The 21,209-nt window shown below is 43.1% G+C and overlaps 1 protein-coding gene across 2 annotated transcripts in view; it reads right to left on the reverse strand.

Moving 5' to 3' along the window:
- Positions 1-696: 696 nt before the first annotated feature.
- The window catches only part of c6 (complement component 6), a 45,612-nt gene continuing 25,099 nt past the window's right edge, over positions 697-21,209 (reverse strand). For both annotated transcript variants that reach the window (XM_033989112.2, XM_055231849.1), the window contains exons 12-18: positions 20,732-20,900; positions 17,958-18,069; positions 17,153-17,285; positions 16,481-16,675; positions 12,195-12,282; positions 2,236-2,480; positions 697-1,711 (exon numbers count right to left, since the gene is read on the reverse strand). In XM_033989112.2, coding sequence (XP_033845003.1) covers positions 1,539-1,711; positions 2,236-2,480; positions 12,195-12,282; positions 16,481-16,675; positions 17,153-17,285; positions 17,958-18,069; positions 20,732-20,900 — 1,115 coding nt within the window. In that variant the 3' untranslated portion in view covers positions 697-1,538. The remainder of the gene's footprint in view (positions 1,712-2,235; positions 2,481-12,194; positions 12,283-16,480; positions 16,676-17,152; positions 17,286-17,957; positions 18,070-20,731; positions 20,901-21,209) is intronic.

A 21,209-nucleotide genomic window follows, 5' to 3' on the forward strand; every position in this document is an offset into this window, starting at 1 on the left:
CTAGTTCCACAGATGGCGAAAAACATCTCCAATAACACTCAGGAAACCTCACTGTATTAGGCCTTTAATGGAGTGGATTTTTTTTTTGTAAAACTGCAACACAAGAAAATACATGCACATTACAATTGTGCTTACACATTCTGTGCAGAGCTACACAACACATATAGCAGTTTATTAAAATACAGCATGTGCACAATACCAGCCCAAAAGTAGCTATAACTAGCGAAAAAACATGTCCAAAACCACCGATTAGCATCATGCTAACCTAAATGTAAAACTCCACAGACACGTGAGCGTTGCTAGTGTCATTCACTTCAGCATAAATATACACCACAAATGAACCCAAAGTGCCCCAGGAGTCCACATAGTGAGCCGACATGTTATAAAGCCACAACACTCACAGATGTCAGACAATCCAGAGGGCTCAAACACAGTGAAGAATCATTGAACTGTTGGTCTGAAACAAAACGGCAGCTATGGAAACTCTGAACAGACAAAACACATTAACTCAAAGTAGAAGATATTTTTATCCACTGGGGGCAGAACATCAGGACTGAACCAGGACTACATTTCTTTCCCTTCATTTAGCCAGGAAAGTCCCACTGAGATAGAACATCTCTTCTTCCAGGGAGTTCTAGTCAACCAGGACTGAACCAAGATTAAACTAGGACTGACAAGCAAAAGGAAAAGACAAGCTCAATGTTTAAACGTGGTTTAATAGTTCTGAATAACTGAATAACACATGAACATTACAACAGTAATGTGCCCGTATCATCTGGAGTGAAGAAAGACCAGCATAAAATAAAACATAAATCACCCAAACTCATGACCTGGCTAAAAGGTGCTACGACAGTACAAAAAGCATTTAGGAACAGATACATTTCAGGTGTTTGTTTGTAGGTGTTGCTTTTACCCAAATACATCTGTCCAAACAAGAGAGATTTTAGCTTATAGAGCAAAAAAAATCAAGTCAATTCTAAATGATTATTTCTGTGATTTTTTAAACTCTTCAAACTGAAAATGGCTAATTCTTCTGAGCTATAGTAGAGGTAGGTGCCCGTCGTAGTACCCTCCCTACATGATCTCTATCTGAAGCCTCTTTATATAATGTTGTAATCACACTTTGACAGTAGTGAATATGTGACAGGTACAACCGGTGTACAGGCAATCAAAAGGGTGGCTCATATTAATGAAGTTATTTAGTACAAAAGAATTCACAATCCACTGTTAGATTTTTACAAAGAAATAAAAATTAAAAAAATTAAAAATAATAACCATTTATTCTAGATTTAAACTGAAAATATCTAAGATCAGAATTTTGTATTTATTAATGTGCATGTAGTTACATTTTAAATGTTTAAAGAGTTAAACATTAAGAAAAAAGCACACATTTGGGATGACTTTATGTTAGAAGTCAGTTCTCCATCTTTCATGTAAATACTAAAGCCATAACAGAAAAGACTGATGTGCCAAGATGGCATGTTGAAGAACTTGAAGCTGGTTAGTACCCTATTCAAGCGGTGGTAAGATAGGGGCCCTCACGGACAGGGGCCCTCGCTGATCTCCAGCTGGTGTCCAGCACAGAGCATGGCGGCCATGGTGCACAGACTCATAGGGCGGGTCATCTGGAGCACAGAGATGGTGACGCAGAAGAGCGGGGGAGCATCTGATGCACAGTCTCGAGGCCTCTTGCACTCACACCTCTTTGACGCTGCCACACACAAACACATTGGGTTCACAGGATTTTGGGGACATCACATAGACTTGCATTTATTTCCTGGAGACTGAGCCTAACCTTAATAGTCACCACTTACCTAATCTTAACCATAACCCATTTTAACTCATACCTCATTGTTGTATCTGAGCATCTAAAGACATTAAGGGGCCAAACACAAAACCAGGACTACACTAGGACTAAACTAAAACCAGGATAGACTAGAACTAGAACCAGGGCTAAGAGCTATTGGATTTGTCCAGGTCGCAACTCTGATAGACCTGTATAAACCATGAAAAAAACACTACTACACCGAGACTGAAACAAGACTAAACCAGGACTGAAACCAGAAATGAAGCAGAATTAAACCAGGACCATGCCAGGAATAACTAGAACTGAACCATAATTAAACCAGGACCATACCACGAATAAACCAGCACTAAACTTCTAATCAGTACCATGTAAAATAGGACTAATCCAGAACTAAACCAGAGCTAAACCAGAATTAAACCAGCACTGACCTGAGCACGTCTCCCACTCATAGCATGTGTCCAGATCGCAGCTCTGATGGATGGAGCTCTTGGCAGCCATCTTGACTCTGAAGCGGGCCCAGGCCACTTTGGCGGGGTCCAAACTGTCACACTGTCCGTCTGAGATGTAGAAGAGGGGGTCACCATGGCAGCGGCCCGTGTGTAAGGAGCACAGAGACATGTGCACGGCCACGTCTGCCTCAGTGTTCAGCACACACACACTGGCTACATATGCCCTGACCAGGAGAAAATGACACCATTATTAAATATATGCGATATGCTTTAGTGTCACACCAATATAAATCTAGCAATCTATCTAGCAATTCAATGTGAGTGGCTCTACAACTTTAAGTTTATAAATGGTATGGTCTTCTGTTCACTTTTGGTAATACCAGTATGGTATTAAAGGGGCCGAAGCAGTCCATGTCACAATAAGTGAATGGTGGCAACGGGTCGATGCGGTTGAAAGGTAGATCTGCCATCCTCCGTAGCTCAGGTGGTGCACGTGCTCTCCTACACTACACACTGTCTGATGAACTCAGCTTTACTTCCTCTGGCAATCCAGTAGCTGTTTGCTCTGATCTCATTCAAAGTGTGTCCTCTGCCTTGGTGCTGGGGCTTGTCATGATAATGTGCAACAATGAGATGAGTGACAGCACAGTCTTTAGGTAGGATTACAGGATGTCTCACTTCAAAACCCATGGAGGCCTTTCTCAGCCTAACTCCTACTCTCATTACACTGTCTTGAAGGAATGGGTCCGGTTCAAAGAGTCTGACTCAGTCGCAAAAGTTGCCCTGCAACCACAGCTTGTTTATCTCCTTTCCAAATGCATCTAGCTGTGCAAGTTTGACTAGCGTTAACATGGCTTGTAGTAGTCCATTTTGAGAACCTTGTCAAATGCTCCTTGATCTCACTTTGTTGTGTTAACTGAGTTTTTCAGTAATTGGATTGTTTTTATTTTAGGATCTCCCACCATGAAATCTAGTGGTGTGCTTTGTTCTGTCACAATGTCTGTCCCAAAAAAATTTGGGACCAGTGAACCAATTTGAGTGGATAAGGTCTGACGCTTTTAAGCCTCTTAAGGCGTGGTCGGCTGTGTTTTCATTTTTCTGGGTTTGTAGTTTCTCAGATTCTTTTTACCTGATTGTCATAAAAACATGAAATCTTTTAGCCTCATTGTTAATATAACTGAGCTAACAGCGGTGGAAGTTACTGCAGCTGTTAGTTCCAACCTTGAGATTGTGACTATTTTAGTTGGTGCAACTCTGGCTTTTCCCACTACTAATGTACAATGTACTTCCTGTTCACTCACTAATCTGATAAAAGAGCACTAACTACTTGCATCAGAGTGGTGGAGCTCAACTTTCAGGACTTTACCAAACAGGCTTAAAACACCGGGGAATCCAAATCAATTTAAGATTTTCTGAATCATTCATCCACCCTTCCCACCTTAGCTTTAGCTCGGAAGTTAGTGGATCATCCCTCCCAATGCCTTTTTGACAAACTACTTAAGATATTCCTTGCCACCTATTTTTGACCACTTGTTACGTTTCTCTCTAAAGGCTCGCTGTACTACAAATGAATGCCCATATCTAGCATTCAGCCTATCCCTTGCTCTCTTGATAAGCCTCCTACTCTAGAAAGGCAGTTGCTACAGAGAAGATGAGATTTAGCTCCCCTGCTCTGTACCTTTCCAAATAAAATAATCTGTCTGCAGGATTTAAGCATCACCTTTCTATCAGAGCTTTAAAACTGGTGCTCCACTCCATAAACACAAGAGGGTCACCTGACAACACAGTGCGCTCTGGAGTAGGAAGTCTAGTGAGAGCAATGGACTCCTGTAAAGTCTGCATAAATACTTAATTTTGTGTGGTTGGATGTTCTACATGTTTTGTATGAGATGACACTGCCTTTGCCTTCTACAGAGCTACATCTTTCCTCTTTCACTTTCATCTCTTCTTCCATGTACACCCTCAACTTAGTTTGCATTCCCACTATCTCTTTCTGTTTTTCAAGCTTTGTCAGTTCTTGACTTTGTGCTTCTAAAGCCTCTTCCATATAATTTTCAGCTTGTTTTGCAGCCTACTCTGCAGCGATTTCTGGTCTTTTGCTTGAGATGCTGGGCGACTGTGAGGGATGTTCAGAACAGCAGTCATGTGCAGACAGTCTAGTAGCTGTAGACCCTTATATGTGGTGCGCCTGTTGTCCTCTGAACAATTAGGTCCAGTCTTCTTTTATATATTTCAGATGTCAATCTACCAGCAGAGGGTGCCAAAGACATGGAAACAAAGCACAATAATTCCTGTGGCCAAAATAAAACACCCCAAGGTTTTAAATGATTTTAGACCAGTGGCTTTGACCTCACTAGTTATGAAATCCTTTGAGAGGCTTATGATAAATGAACTTGTTCCTTTAGTGGAGCACTTGCTTGACCCCCTGCAATTCGCATACAGGGCGGGTCGTGGGGTGGAGGATGCCACAGCAACTCTTTTAAATATGGTCCTTAAACACCTAGAGAGCTCAAAAACGCATGCAAGGCTCCTATTCTTGGACTTCTCCTCAGCTTTTAATACCATACAGCCACACGTTTTAATTGATAAACTTGATTCAAATTTTAATTTGGATTTTAACATGGTGGGCTGGATTTTGGATTTCTTAATTGGGAGATCACAGAGGGTAAAGGTGAATGAAATTCTTCTACAGGATCTCCTCAGGGTTGTGTGCTCTCACCACTTTTATATATTTTGTATACAAATGACTGTCGCAGTAATTATGTAAATCGACATATATTGAAATTTGCAGATGACTCTGTCATCATGTCTTTTGCATGGCGACGAAAAGGACCATGGCCCAGATGTTGAGGACATGATACAGTGGTGTGACAACTCTTTTTTAAAACTAAATGTCAGTAAGACTAAAGATATGTCTATTGACTTTAGCAGACAGGTCACAACTCCCAGAGCGACCGTTATCAAAGGTCAAGAGGTAGAGCTAGTGGAAAATTATAAGCACCTGGGAACCTTGATTGACCACAAACTGAACTTTAATGATAACACAGACATGCTGTGCACGAGAGGTCAGAGCATCTGTTCTGCCTCAGAAAACTTTGGTATTTCCAGGTGGACAGGATTTTGATGACTTTGTTTTATAAATCTTGTGTCGAGTCTGTTTTAACTTTTTCTATTTTGTGTTGGTATGGGAATCTGAATATCAAAGCAAAAAAAATCACTCAGTAGAATTGTACATTTGAATGACAAAATCTTGGGGGCCCAGCAGACTTCTCTGACTGAGCTTTTCTCCAGACGTGAAAAGGAAGGCTCTGAGCATCTTGTCTGATGACTTTGACTTTAACAATACATTTATTTTGTTTCACTTATCAGTTACAAGAAAATATTAAAAACAACCAACACAATCACACATCCATATTCCAGCCCCTCCTACAGGTGCAGGGTTAACTGCCCCTCCCTCACTGAACACAGCGCCCTCCTCACTGTCCACACCACCTCAAAATCCTCCACCTGCCCCACCAGTTTACTGTACGTAAACTCCACTTTGAGCCGTGCCCCAGTCTCTTTAACAGGAGCTCCGGGTCTGTGCAGCCTGAGCTGACCGTGTGGCTCCTCCGGGTGAGCCACACGCTCATCTTAGCCTGGCCTAGGATAAAGTTTATTAAAACAACAGTTCTACGATTGATGTTGTGTCTACGAGGACAGGGGAGTCAAACGATAGTAAGCCTCCGTTATTGTTCTGTGGTCCTCCAGCGGCCCGCACACACAGCGAAGGAAAGGGTCCTATCTGGACAGGTGGAGATTGTCCATAGAGCCCATGTATCTCTCTGAAGTGCACAGGGAGTCCATGCTGGACCTCCCACAGCAGCTTCTGCAGCACCTGTTCAGACCTCACCCCGGTCTCCCGGCTCAGCTGGGCTGCACTCTTCCAGCCTTGCTCAGTCCTCAAGTTCATCAGCTTGGTGATCCCTGCTGCCACAAATGCCTGTCTCATGTGGGTAGAGTCCAGCAGGCTGCTCTTCACCACAGGGTTAAAAAAAAGTGGCTCTTGCCCCGCGCGTCCACATGGTTCCTCCCTGGAGCACTCCAGCACCGAGCTCCAGGCCTTCAGCACAGACTGGTCCGCTGCCTTCAGGTCCAAAAGAAAGAGGTGCTTATCATAACACAGTCCTCCCACTCGGCGCAGCAGGACAGCTGCTGTCTCTGTCCACAGTTGTTCGGGGCCATAGAGGAAACGTTTGGCTGTCCACAGACGGAGTGCTGCCAGTCTACTGGAGATGTCCACTAATCCCTGTCCTCCCTCCTCCACAGGTAAGTACAGCACCGCAGTCTTCAGCCAGTGATAGCCGCCCCAGAAAAAGTCCACCAACCGCTTCTGAATATCTGCCACCACAGAGTCCGGAGGCTGTAAGATGGTAACGCGGTGCCACAGACAGGAGGCAGCCAAGGTGTTGGCCACCAGAGCTCTCCCCCTGTAAGACAGCTGGGGCTGGACGCAGGCCCATCGAGACAATTGGGCACTCACATTTTCCACAAGACCATCCCAGTTCTTTGGGCGTGTTTCTGGCAGCAGTTTCACACAGACACCTGAACCCCTCCATGCTCCACTGCAGCTCCCCGGGAAGGACAGGCCTCGCCTGGTGCTCCCATTGTCCCAGGAGGTAGCCCTCAGACTTTGACCAGTTTACCTGTGCGGATGAAGCGCGCTCATAGAGGGACAGACTTTGCTGCACTGTCCCCACGTCCTCCCGCCCTGAGATGATCACAGTGATGTCATCTGCATAGGCTGACAGGCAGAGGGGCTGTGAGGCCTGCTCCAGTCTGAGGCCCCTCAAACCTCTGCTGAGCTTCCGGAGCAGTGGTTCTATGGCCAGAACATAGAGCATCCCTGACAGAGGACAACCCTGCCTGATGCCCCTCCTCACCTCCACCGGCCGGCTGAGTCCTCCCCCCACCCTTAGCAACACTGTGGCTCCTTCATACAGCATTTCCATCCAGCTAATGAACTTTCTGGGAAACCCAAATGCACCCATAGTCTTGAACAGATAGTTATGGTCTACCCGATCAAATGCCTTCTCCTGGTCGATTGACAGGAGATCGACGTTCAAGTCCTTTGTTTTTCCCATGTCTATAATGTCCCGGATGAGAAAAATACTGTCCATAATAGTCCGACCAGGGATGCAGTATGTTTGTGTTGGTGAGATTATACTTTTTCAGCAGAGTCAGGTCACCCTTCTTGGGCAACAGTGCCAGGACCGCTCTAGTGCAGCTGCGTGGAAGCCGACCCAAATCCAGCGCTGAAGTGAAGACGGCATGTACATCCTCCCCCAGCACAGACCAGAACCTCTTGTAGAACTCTGGAGGCAGCCCGTCGATCCCATTGGCTCGGCCACAACTGAGCTGCTGCACTGCAGAGTTCATCTCCTCCTGAGTAACCAGAGAGGACAGAGCTGCTGCCTCAGAGTCCTCCAGCTCAGGCAACCCCTCCACCATCTGCCCCCGACTGCCCTCGTCACATTCACCGGCCCCAAACAGTTTACTGTAGAAGGTAATGGCCTCCTCTCGCATCAGTGACGGGTCAGAAGTGATCTCCTCGTTGGCTAATTTGAGGTGCATTAGATTATTTGACACACTGCTTTTCTTTTCTGAATTGAAAAAGTAGCGAGTGGGTGCGTTGATCTCACACAGTCTAATAACCTTCGCCTTGACTAGCGCCCCCTTTGCTTTCTCACTCATAACTAACTCACTATCACAGAGACTGTTAAATGTTTTGAGCTGCCTGTTAAGAGTGTGCACTAGCTGTGTGCGGCTCACAGGTGAGGTGTGTGCATAGATGTTTATGAACACAAAGTGTCTTTCCTTAATAGTCCCCTGCACCACCTGCAGCCTGCCTCCCTCTACTTCCAGGTGAGTGGCATTACCCAGCCTCACCCGCTCAGACACCAGCACTGCTACTCCAGCACTCACATTAGTCCCATGGCTCATAAAAATTGGCCCTGACCAAGCCCTGCTCCAGTCTGTCTCATTGTCTCCTGTGCTGTGTGTCTCCTGTAGGAATAACACATCAATATGTTTAAGTTTAACCATTTCAACAACCGCTGCTTGCCTTTCTCTGTCCCTTCCCCCATTAATGTTCAGGGGTCCTATTTTGAAGCTCTCCATAGGAAAATAGAAAGGCATATAGAAAACAGTAATTAGATACAAGCTGAGAAAAAAACACCACTGTGCACCTCCCATTATTTCTCTTTACTGGTCCCTGCTCCTTTCCTACCCTTACTGAGCTTTGCTAAAAGCTTTGCCAGTCTATACCTTTTCTTTTGACTTAACTGTTTGATGCCAACCTGCCTTTTCAATTTCCTGACTGAGTTGATGAAGCCATCAACATCGGGGAAGAAGTCTTGTACATTAACTGCTTTGTTTCCATAAGTGACATCCAGGAACTCATTAATATCTTTAATAGAGTAAAGAGCAGGTTCATGCAGGTTCTGGCCCCGCCTCCTGAGACATATCTGAGAACTGTGACAGTGTGTCCTCCTCATCCCTGTCCTCTCCGTCCTCACACTGCTCACTGTCCTCTCCCGCTACATCCCTGTCCTCTGCGCCCCTGTCCTCTGCGCCCCTGTCCTCTGCGCCCCTGTCCTCTGCGCCCCTGTCCTCTGCGCCCCTGTCCTCTGCGCCCCTGTCCTCTGCGCCCCCGTCCTCTGCGCCCCCGTCCTCTGCGCCCCCGTCCTCTGCGCCCCCGTCCTCTGCGCCCCCGTCCTCTGCGCCCCTGTCCTCTGCGCCCCTGTCCTCTGCGCCCCTGTCCTCTGCGCCCCTGTCCTCTGCGCTCTCAGTGTTCTGTGACGGGGCTGGGGCAGTGGTTACACTTTCTCCCAGCATGTCCGTCTCCTCCTGCTGTGGCTCACTCTGCATCTCTGCCTCAGCCTGATCATCTGTTGCTCCGGAGGGACCTGGTTGCTCCTGCTCTTCCTCCGGGGTGTCACCGGGTGTATGGGCTCTCCCTTCCCCCGTGGCTCTCGGTGGGGACATGATGCTTGTGCCCTACATCTCCACATTCAAAACACTTCATGCTCCCTGAGCTCACATATAAAGTGTAGTGTCTGTTTGCAAACTTTACAGCAAAAGACTCAAGTGCACCGCTCGGATCATTCAAATACATGAAGCACTGGCGTCTGAGCGACTGTACGTGCTGCAGACGGGCATCTTGTCTGATGATGCTCATCCTCTTCATGATGAGTTTAGTTTTCTTCCTTCTGGCTCTAGGCTCAGGTTTCCTACAGTGAGGAGTAATAGGTATAAGAACTCTTTTACTCCTGCAGCCATTTTGCTTTTAAATGCTGCTCAGGGTAGAAACACATTTTAATCTTACTTACCGCTGTGTGTTTTTCCTGCTCTGTGGATGGACAGATATGTACTGTTTTTTATGTCCTTTCAATGTTTTTATATGTCTTTGTCTTTTTTGTATTCTCTTTGCTGCAAAGCTAATTGCCCCATGGGAGACACAAATAAAGTGAAGTTGAAGTTATATAGATCAGGCATAGTCATTGTTAAGTACATGTAACTTTGCCTTCTCTGCCACAACATCAAACTCTCCTTCAATTAGTCATTATGGTGGGAAATAATATTTGGTCAATAACAATAAATAAAGTTCATCTCAATACTTTGTCATTGCTAACAAAGGGTATATAACAGAGGTCAAATGTTTTCTGTAAGTCCTCACAAGGTTTTCACACACTCTTGCTGGTAGTTTGGTCCATTCCTCCTGCAGATCTCCTCTAGAGCAGTGATGTTTTGGGGCTGTCAATGGGCAACACAGACTTTCAACTCCTTCCAAAAATGTTCTATGGGGTTGAGATCTGGAGACTGCTAGGTCACTCCAGGACCTTGAAAAGCTTCTTACGAAGCTACTCCTTCGGTACCCGGGTGGTGTGTTTGGGATCATTGTCATGCTGAAAGACCCAGCCACATTTCATCGTCAATGCCCTTGCTGATGGAAAGAGGTTCTCACTCAAAATGTCATGATACGTGGCCCCATTCATTCTTTCCTTTACAGGAACTGGATTAGTCGTCTTAGTCTTTTTGTAGAAAAGCAGCCCAAATGGATGATGTTTCCACCCCCATGCTTCACAATAGGTATGGTGTTCTTTGGATGCAACTCAGCATTCTTTCTCCTCCAAGTTGAGTTTTTACCAAAAAGTTCTATTTTGGTTTCATCCAACCATATGACATTCTCCCAATCCTCTTCTGGATCATCCAAATGCTGTATAACAAACTTCAGACGGGCCTGGACATGTCCTGTCTTAAGCAGGGGACACGTCTGGCACTGCAGGATTTGAGTCCCTGGTGGTGTAGTGTGTTACTGATGGTCCCTTTGTTACTTTGGTCCCAGCTCTCTGCAGGTCATTCACTAGGTCCCTGGATTCTTTCCCCCCATTCAGTCTTTCATAGTTGAAATATACCTATGTTATGTTACCTTATGTTAAAGTTTTTCTTATAATAAAATAACACCTTTAGCTTACCACAGCTGCAAACATGAGCAGGTCTTCTGCTGTTTGAAAACAGAGTTTTGACTCCGCAGGCAAAGATTTTTGAAAAAAATTGAATCAAAAAACATCTTTTTCCAAATATAAAGTTGGATTTGTGAGGGAGAAAAACACCACTTGGCTATACGTAAACATTAGATTTTTGTAGAGGTTTTGGGGCCTTAAAATCGTGAAAAAAAATTGCTAAATCCAAAATAAAGTAAATATTCATATAAATGAGGTCCTATTTCATAAAAGTTGTCAGTCTGGAGTTTGAATGAAGTTGGTATGAAAGGCCAAATACAGAAATGTAATCAGGATTCACTAAATGTCATTGAAATGAATGGGAATTGGACCATCAACCTCAATTTTTTCTTTCATTCAAAAATCTAACATTTTTCAAAAACAGCACCTAAATTAAATTTAGACTCCTCCCACCTTCTAATTGACCAAATATTTTTTTGTTAAGTACAGTACATATAATATCAGTATTATAGGACCTTATAATGTACACACTTTTTCACATAATCAAAGCCTATTGGCTCTAAATACAAATGTAAGAAAAATGTGGCATCAGTGCATTAGTCTCAAGTCTGGCTAAAAATTGATCCCAAAATTATAAAAATGTTATTTAATGACTGAGTTATAAGAGAAATTAAATGGAGTCAAATTGATTCCAGAGAAACTTTAATGTAACTTTTTGCTCTCAATCAAAATGCTAATTTTTTGATTTTTTATTTTTTCCCTAGATTTTGACAAATCCCGCTTGGCAATTGACCAAATAGTGTTTGTCAAGTACAGTGATTAAAGAGAGTTGCAGAACATTTTGAAGGTCAAAAATTCTATTTTTTTTAACCAAAATTACAAAAATAAAATTTGATATCAGTACTTTTGTGTTTGAAGTCAGGCTAAAAATAGATCCCAACATCATAAAAATGTTATTTTGTGGCTGAGTTATAAGTGAAACAAATTGTGGGAAACTTATCCCAGAGGAACCTAACTACTGGGCGGGATACACAAGGGTTAAAAACTGGACTCAGAACTTTAGTTTGGCTTTTGATTTAAACTGCTGTGCATTTTAACTTGTATACAGTAAACCAGTAAGTAACTAAAATTGTATATTTTTCACATTTCATGTCTGACACTTCATATTTACCTGTATATGGCTTTATATGAGAATTATTTACCTGTTCCCTTTGGGGTGGCATAGTTGGACAAACATCTGTGGTTACAAATTGGGGCTAGTGAGGAAAACTGTAGCCTTTGATTATTTTTAGGGCCTTCTGCCCTTGTGCCATGACACATGCTTTAGAGTCAGCTAGTGTCACACCATTATAAAAAGGCAGATGCTTTAGAGTCAGCTAGTTTAATGCATATAATGTGCATTAGAGCAAGAGCGGGTAGACAGAGTAGACTCACATGCAGCTCTGGCGCTCCTTACACACACACTGGTCATTCTGCAGCTTCTGTCCTAGGTCACAGCGGCTCTCAGGGATGTACGGGACCTCTGCACACAGCACAAGGGTCAAAACATAACGTTAGCCAAAGACCGCTGGCCCCCACTCTCAAAGTGGATGAGGTTTAGAAAAGGGTTGTCAAAAGTATCGGAAATCAGGACCTAATCAAGACTAAAACTTGTACCAAAACTAAATACCCATTTGAGCAAATATGGATACTAAAGTCAATGTGGTAGAAATTTTAGTATTGTGTGTCGTTTTCTGTTTTCCAAGATACACTGCAAGAAGTATTAAAAGCCTCACTATTCTTTGTCAAATCCTTTAGTTTCATGTTTTATTTCATATGTCTATTGTTTGATCATCCTTACTGTACTCAAATGCTAATGTACAGGTGTTACCTCTCTGGACTAAGAAGGCCAAATGGTAGCCAAGTGTTACCCCATTGCTCTGGGCCCACTACTAGCAGAATCTGTCAGTAGTGGAACATTTTGTTTACCGGTTCAAACGTAATAAACCAACATAAACGGTCTTCTTGTATGTTTTGGTATTATTTAACAGATAAGTTCCACGACATCATTCACAGGACAGAAATTAACCTTTCCTGAATGGCTTTAGAATGACCTTGAGCTGTATCAAAATCAGTACAAAACCACATAGCTTAGTGCTGTATATGCTCATGGACCACTATGGAACCTACCTGGACAACTGAGATACACAGATACATGGCCACATATAAGTAATAATAAGACATAGTAATATAAGACAGTACTATGATTTAATGTTGAAAATCATTCTCTTATCTAAATAGTGTTTATTACCATTGTGGTATTGTAGTCGACATCAAGTATCGAATCTATTCCCTACTACCAAAATTGAGTTTGAGTATTGTGACAACACTAGTCTAGAACAGGACTAGGTGATATAACAAAATTATTTTTTTCACCAAACTGCTTTATCAATGTTTTCATTCATGGGTCCTCTACAAGAGGCCTGGGAGCTAAAGGGTTCTGTGCAGTATCTTTGCTGTTCCTAGTACTGCACTTTTCTGGACTGAGATGTCTGATGTATTTCCTGGAATCCGCTGTAGCCACTCCTTCAGTTTGGGGGTCACTGCCTTGAGTGCTCCGATGACCACAGGCACTACTGATATCTTCACCTTCCAGGCCTCCTCCAGCTCTTCTTTGAGCCCCTGATATTTCTCTAGTTTGTCATGTTCCTTTTTCCTGATGTTCCATCACTTGTTTCTGCGAAAACTGTCCAGCACAATGGCTTTGCTCTGTTGTTTATCCACCACCACAATGTCCAGTTGGTTTGTCATCACCATTCTGTCAGTCTGTATCTGGAAGTCCCACAGGATCTTGGCTCGATCATTTTCCACTACCTTTGGAGGTGTTTCCCACCTTGACCTTGGGGTCTCCAGTCCATACTCTGCACAGATGTTTCTGTACACTATATCCACCACTTGGTTATGCAGCTCCATGTTTGCTTTACCTGCCAGCATCTTACACCCTGCAGTTATGTGCTGAAGTGGCTCTCTCACACTCATTAGTCCTCGGCCTCCTTCCTTACGGCTCGCGTACAAACTCAGGGTGTTGGATTTGGAATGGAACCCACCATGCATGGTCAGGAGCTTTCAGGTCTTAATGTCTCTGGTCTGTATTTCCTCCTTTGGCCAGCTTATGATTCCTGCTGGGTATCTGATTACTGGCAGGGCATAGCTGGATCTTGTTCTGCCATTGAATTGACTCCTTAGGACTTGCCTTAGTAAAGCAGTCCTGCTTTCCTTGGCTGCTTTCCTTCTTTCCGCTGGTTTCCTTGTTCCCACAGCTTTACTTGTTTCCTCTTCAAGGTTGCCATTAGCTTGTGGGATACCAAGGCACTTGTAACTGTCCTCAGTGTCTGCTATTGTCCCTTCTGGGAGGGAGACCCCTTCTGTGTGGACTACCTTCTCTCTCTTTGTCACCATCCGGCTACACTTCTCAAGCCCTAATGACATTCCAGTGTAGATCCTGGTGGTGTGGATCAGTGAGTCGATGTCTCACTCATTCTTAGCGTACAGCTTGATGTCATCCATGTAGAGGAGGTGACCCATGGTGGCCCCATTCCTGAGTCGTTATCCATAACCAGTGTTCTTGATGACTTGACTGACTGGATTTAGACCTATGCAGAACAGCAGTGGGCACAGTGCATCTCCTTGGTATATGCCACATTTGATGGTCACTCTGTGTGTGTGTATATGTATATACAGTATTGTTCAAAATAATAGCAGTACAATGTGAATAACCAGAATAATACAGGTTTTATATTTTATATATATATATATATATATATATATATATATATATATATATATATATATATATATATATATATATATATATATATATATAATTTCTACATGGCAAACAAGTTACCAGTAGATGCAATAGATTCTCAGAAAACAAACAAGACCCAACATTCATGATATTCACGCTCTTAAGGCTGTGCCACTGGGCAACTAGTTGAAAGGGGTGTGTTAAAAAAAAATAATAGTGTCTGCCATTGACTGTACAAACTCAAAATTATTTTGTAGAAACATTTTTGTTTGTAGGATTTAGCAATCCTGTGAATGACCAAACTAATATTTAGTTGTATGACCACAGTTTTTTTTGCTGCTTCACATCTGTGTGGCATGGAGTCAACTTGTAACACCTTACGCTGTTATTCCACTCCATGATTCTTTAAATTAATTGTGGAATGTTGTTACATTTCTTGGTTTTGCTTCATAAACAGCATTTTTCACATCACCCCACAAGTTCTCGATTGGATTAAGGTCCGGGGATTGGGCTGGCCACTTCATAACATTAATTTTGTTGGTTTGGAACCAAGACTTTGCTCGCTTCCTTGTGTGTTTTGGGTCATTGTCTTGTTGAAACACCCATTTCAAGGGCATGTCCTCTTCAGCATAAGGCAACATGACCTCTTTAAGTATTCTGACATATGCAAACTGATCCATGATCCCTGGTATGTGATAAATCGGCCCAACACCATAGTAGGAGAAACATGCCCATATCATAACCACCATGCTTCACTGTCTTCACTGTGTACTGTGGCTTCAATTCAGAGTTTGGGGGTCATCTCACACACTGTCTGTGGCCATTGGACCCAAAAAGAACAATTTTACTCTCGTCAGTCGACAAAATGTTCCTCCATTTCTCTTTAGGCCCGTTGATGTGTTCTTTGGCAAATTGTAACCTCTTCTCCACATGCCTTTTTTTAACAGAGGAACTTTGCAGGGGATTCTTGAAAATAGATTATCTTCACACAGACGTCTAACTGTCACAGCACTTACAGGTAACTCCAGAATGTCTTTGATCATCCTGGAGCTGATCATTGGCTGAACCTTTGCCATTCTGATTATTCTTCGATCCATTTTGATGGTTGTCTTTCGTTTTCTTCCACGTTTCTCTGGTTTTGTCTCCATTTTAAGGCACTGGAGATCATTTTAGCTGAACAGCTATAATTTTTTGCACCTCTTTAAAAGGTTTTCCCCTCTCCAATCAACTTTTTAATCAAAGTACGCCGTTCTTCTGAACAATGTCTTGAACGACCCATTTTTCTCAAATGCATGTTCAACAAGTGCTGGCTTCATCCTTAAATTGGGGCCACCTGATTCACACCTGGTTTTTTGGGGGGGGTTTTTTCACAAAATTGATGACCTCACTGATTGGATGCCACACTCCTATTTTTTTTAACACACCCCTTTCAACTAGTTGCCCAGTGGCACAGCCTTAAGAGCGTGCATATCATGAATGCTGGGTCTTGTTTGTTTTCTGAGAATCTACTGCACCTACTGGTAACTTGTTTGCCACGTAGCAATAAAAATATATTAAAAACCTGGATTATTCTGGTTAGTCACATTGTACTGCTATTATTTTGAACAATACTGTATGTGTATAATTATATATATATATATATATATATATATATATATATATATATATATAGTGTATTTCCTGAACATAAACAATACACACTTTTAATATTTGCCATTTAACATTTTTAAAAGGCAACTCTCTTCCTAAGTCTTAACTCTGCTCTAAATCTCATGCAGAGGATTGAATGTAGATCTCTCCAAGTTGACTATTAGAAAGGGCAGAATGATTTGATCAACTGCACAGCCCTAGATCAGACCTCTACAAACATGTATAATTTCATGTCATTTTCATGTGTCCCGACTTGTGGTGTCAGTAGTGTGGTGTATCCTACCATTTGTGCACCGCAGGTCCTGAGGCAAAGCGGGCTCCCAGCTCAGAGCCGGACTGCACTTGTGGCGAGTGCGGGGTTGGGGGCTTAGGCTTGGGCTCACACAATTAAAGCCCACAGACTCCCCCACACGATACAGCTGTTTATTTGGGAATAAGAGCATCCCCTCAGGCACGTCAGGGGGGACACAGGTTCGCCCTGGGACAGGAAAGAGAGACTATCAACAAAAAGGACAGAGAGACAGATTGTCAACAACAAGGAGAGAGAGAGAGAGAAAGTAACAAGGAGAGAAATGATTAATAAGAAGACAGAAGATCAACAAGACAGAGAGGCTCAATAACAAGAGGAGAGAGAGACAGATGATCAACAATAAGGAGCAAGACAGGCAGACTATCAACAAGGAGAGAGAGAGACAATCAGCAACAAGGACAGAGACAGAGAGACAGACTTTCAATAAAAAGAGAGAAAGAGGAAGAGGATCAAAACAAGGAGATAGAGACAGCCTATTAATAACAAGGAGAGAGACAGACAATGGAAAAAGAAGAGACAAGATAAAGAAAGTGATTGCTGTAGTACAACATATTATATCACAGATGCATACATCGTAATGATTTTTAATAAAACTTTTTTTTTTGTGTGTGTGTGTGTGAAATTGACGCAGTGTGTGGTACTGACTGATGCAGCGTCCCTGCAAGGAGCTCCAGGACCCATCTAGACGACAGTTAAAGAACTGATAGCCCTCCAGCTCGAAGCCTGTGAAGCAGATGATCTCCTCATCCTCCCCAAACTCATAGTACTGCTTGGCTTTCTGCAGAAACACTCTCAGGTCAAACCATATGATTTATACAGAGCTACTCTGGGCACTCAAATATGCTTTTCGGTGCATTATTCATTTACTAAGCAGTGAGGCCTCCAACCACCAACAACACTCACACACCACATATACTAGGCAATGTGGATGAAGCGTGTTGCCTGAGGACACAACAGTTTTGCCACTGCTGCCCCAGCTTTCTCCAGCTTTCTCCCATCCAAGTATTAATCAGGCTCAGCCCTGCTTAGCTTCTAAGATCTGATGAGATCAGGCTTTGACAAGGAGGTTTGGCCACACAAGATATGCATATAAGAGATTCCTTACTCCTTTTTGCAGCCATTTAAATTATCGGACACAGCCACAGGTGTGCAGTTAATTGCATTTTTAATGATCACTTCATTCAGTTACAAAACTGTCACAAAACATTAATAATTTCATAAAAGGTCTATACTTTTTGTTTAGGTTAAGTTTGTAAGAGTATAAGTAATTCTTTGGCTCATTAATAAAATCACGGTTGATAAACGAGCAGCCCTAGTCACATTCATTCTCCCATCCTCCACTGCAGCCTCAGCCTCTTCATTAGCATACTGTTCTGCATGACTGTTCCAAACTAAGCCTCAAGTGGGTTAGTACATATTGAAATACTCCATGGTGTTGGGAGGTACTGACCCGGAGGTAGCCATTCTCAGGTCTCTTGGGTCGCAGGCAGCCCTTGAATCCTGGGGGCAGCTCATCTATCCAGCCCTCTGTGAAGTCATCATCGTTGTCGCAGGTTTGTTGTCTGCGTAGGAAGTGGGAAGTCAACAAATGGGAAGTAAAAAGGAAAATAAACCACACCTGTGTATGATACAAACCATAATGGATCCAGAGAGACTAGGATAGGGCGTTCATGTTTTGGTTGATGGGGGAAACCGGAGTACCCAGGCCTTTCTGTGTGGAGTTTTTCATGTTTCTCCCCGTGTCTGGATGGGTTTCCTCCGGGTACTCCGGTTTCCCCCATCAACCAAAACATGAACGCCCTTCGAGACAACTGTTGTTGTGATTTTGGGCGTTACAAAAATAAAATGAATTGAATTGAGAGGTAGATGAAGTGAAGCACCTGTACAAGGCTGTGAGGGCAATGCTATGATCTGGGGTTGCTGCAGTTGATCAGGTCTAGGTTCAGCAACAGTCTGTGCTCAAAGAATGAGGTCAGCTGACACCTGAATATACTGAATGACCAGGTTATTCAATCAGTGGATTTTTTCTTCCCTGATGGCACGGGCATATTCCAAGATGACGATGCCAGTATTCGTTGGGCTCAAATTGTGAAAGAGTGGATCAGGAGCATAAGACACCATTTTCACACATGGATTGTCCACCACAGAGTCCAGACCTTAATCCCATTGAGAATCTTTAGGATGTGTTGGAGAAGGCTTTGTGCAGCGGTCAGACTCGACCATCATCAAAGCAACATCTTAGTGAAAAATTAACATTGGATGGAAATAATCTTGTGACATTGCAGAAGCGAAATCGAAACAATGCCACAGCGAATGCGCACTGCAATCAAAGCAAAAGGCGGTCCAACGAAACATTAGCGTGTGATCTTTTTTTTTTTTTTTTTTGGCCAGGCTGTGTACACACATCGTTTATTTATTTATACATACAGTGAGGCAAAAAAAAAGTATTTCAACACCCTGTGATTTTGCAAGTTCTCCCACTTAGAAATCATGGAGGTGTCTGAAATTTTCATCTTAGGTGTATGTCCACTGTAAGAGACATAATCTAAAAAAATCTGGAAATCACATTGTATGATTTTTTTAATAACTTATTTGTATGTTACTGCTGCAAATAAGTGTTTGAACACCTGAGAAAATCAATGTTAATATTTGGTACAGTAGCCTTTGTTTGCAATTACAAAGGTCAAACATTTCCTGCAGTTTTTCACCAGGTTTGCACACACTGCAGGATTTTGGTCCACTCCCTCCACACAGATCTTCTCTAGATCAGTCAGGTTTCTGTGCTGTCACTGAGAAACAGAGAATTTTAGCTCCCTCCAAAGATTTTCTATTGGGTTTAGGTCTGGAGACTGGCTAGGCCACTCCAGAACCTTGATATGCTTCTTATGGAGCCACTCCTTGGTTATCCTGGCTGTGCTTCAGGTCATTGTCATGTTGGAAGACCCAGCCACAACCCATCTTCAATGCTCTAACTGAGGGAAGGAGGTTGTTGCCCAAAATCTCGCAATACATGGCCCCGGTCATCCTCTCCTTACTACAGTGCAGTCGTCCTGTCCCATGTGCAGAAAAACACCCCCAAAGCATGATGTTTCCACCCCCATGCTTCACAGTAGGGATGGTGTTCTTTGGATGGTACTCATCATTCTTCTTCCTCCAAACACGACGAGTGGAATTAAGGCCAAAAAGTTCTATTTTGGTCTCATCTGACCACATGACTTTCTCCCATGACTCCTCTGGATCATCCAAATGGTCATTGTCAAACTTAAGACAGGCCTGGACATGTTCTGGTTTAATCAGGGGAACCTTCCGTGCCTTGCATGATTTTAAACCATGACGTCTTAGTGTATTACTAACAGTAACCTTGGAAACGGTGGTCCCAGCTCTTTTCATTGACCAGCTCCTCCCGTGTAGTTCTGGGTTGATTCCTCACCTTTCTTAGGATCAATGAGACCCCACGAGGTGAGATCTTGCATGAAGCCCCAGTCTGTGGGAGATTGACAGTCATGTTTAGCTTATTCCATTTTCTAATAATTGCTCCAACAATGGATCTTTTTTCACCAAGCTGTTTGGCAATTGCCCCGTAGCCCTTTACAGCCTTGTGGAGGTCTACAATTTTGTCTCTTGTGCATTTTGACAGTTGTTTGGTCTTGGCCATGTTAGTAGTTGGAGTCTTACTGATTGTATGGGGTGGACAGGTGTCTTTATGCAGCTAACGACCTCAAACAGGAGCTTCTAATTTAGGATAATAAGTGGAGTGGAGGTGGACTTTTTAAAGGTGGACTAACAGGTCTTTGAGGGGCAGAATTCTAGCGGATAGACAGGTGTTCAAATACTTATTTGCAGCAGTAACATACAAAAAAATTATTTTTTTTAAAAAATCATACAATGTGATTTCCAGATTTTTTTTAGATTATGTCTCTCACAGTGAACATGCACCTAAGATGAACATTTCAGACCCCTCCATGATTTCTAAGTGGGAGAACTTGCAAAGTCACAGGGTGTTCAAATACTTATTTGCCTAGCTGTAATTATATATATGCCTGTATACACATTTACAAACAAGTCTATGGACTGTACACAGCGTTCTCAATTTGACCCTAATATCTGTGATGGGGCAAAACGTATTTGACTTTTTATAATTATTATTATGTTTATTTGACTATTAATCAAGAGTATGGTGTTTAGTCCTGGTTGAGTCCCAGATTAAATGATGTTGTGTGTTACTGTTCAAAGATGGAGATGAAGCAGGGGTCATCCTGGTGGCTGGGCCCAGGGCAGGGCTTCCCTCCCTTCAGAGGTGCAGGGTTATTACAGCTTCTGGTCCTCCTCCTGCTCATGGAGGCCCCACAGCTGCTCCAGGAACCCCAGCAGCTCCAGGAGCCATCCACTGCCTCTGCACATAAGCACACAAACATCGGCACGCATACAAGACCAACCCCCCCAAGTCATATCTGGGAATTCGCTGCATGCTATAATGAGATGCAACTATGAAGAGGTAAGGACTATCAATTCTGCAGTTTTGATTAGGAAGTCAATAGACCTCTTTATTACTAAGCTGTGCCGACTTAGATGCATATTTTGTTACAAAAAATAGAGTGCCATTGGGACATGATGTTTGCTTCCATAAGGGTCCTTCAGTGCCCATGTTTCTGGAACCTTAATGTCAACCAAAATGTTATTGAGATTATTTTACAGGATTTGC

The sequence above is a fragment of the Periophthalmus magnuspinnatus genome, chromosome 23 (genome assembly GCF_009829125.3).
Source record: "Periophthalmus magnuspinnatus isolate fPerMag1 chromosome 23, fPerMag1.2.pri, whole genome shotgun sequence".
Classification (NCBI taxonomy): domain Eukaryota; kingdom Metazoa; phylum Chordata; class Actinopteri; order Gobiiformes; family Gobiidae; genus Periophthalmus; species Periophthalmus magnuspinnatus.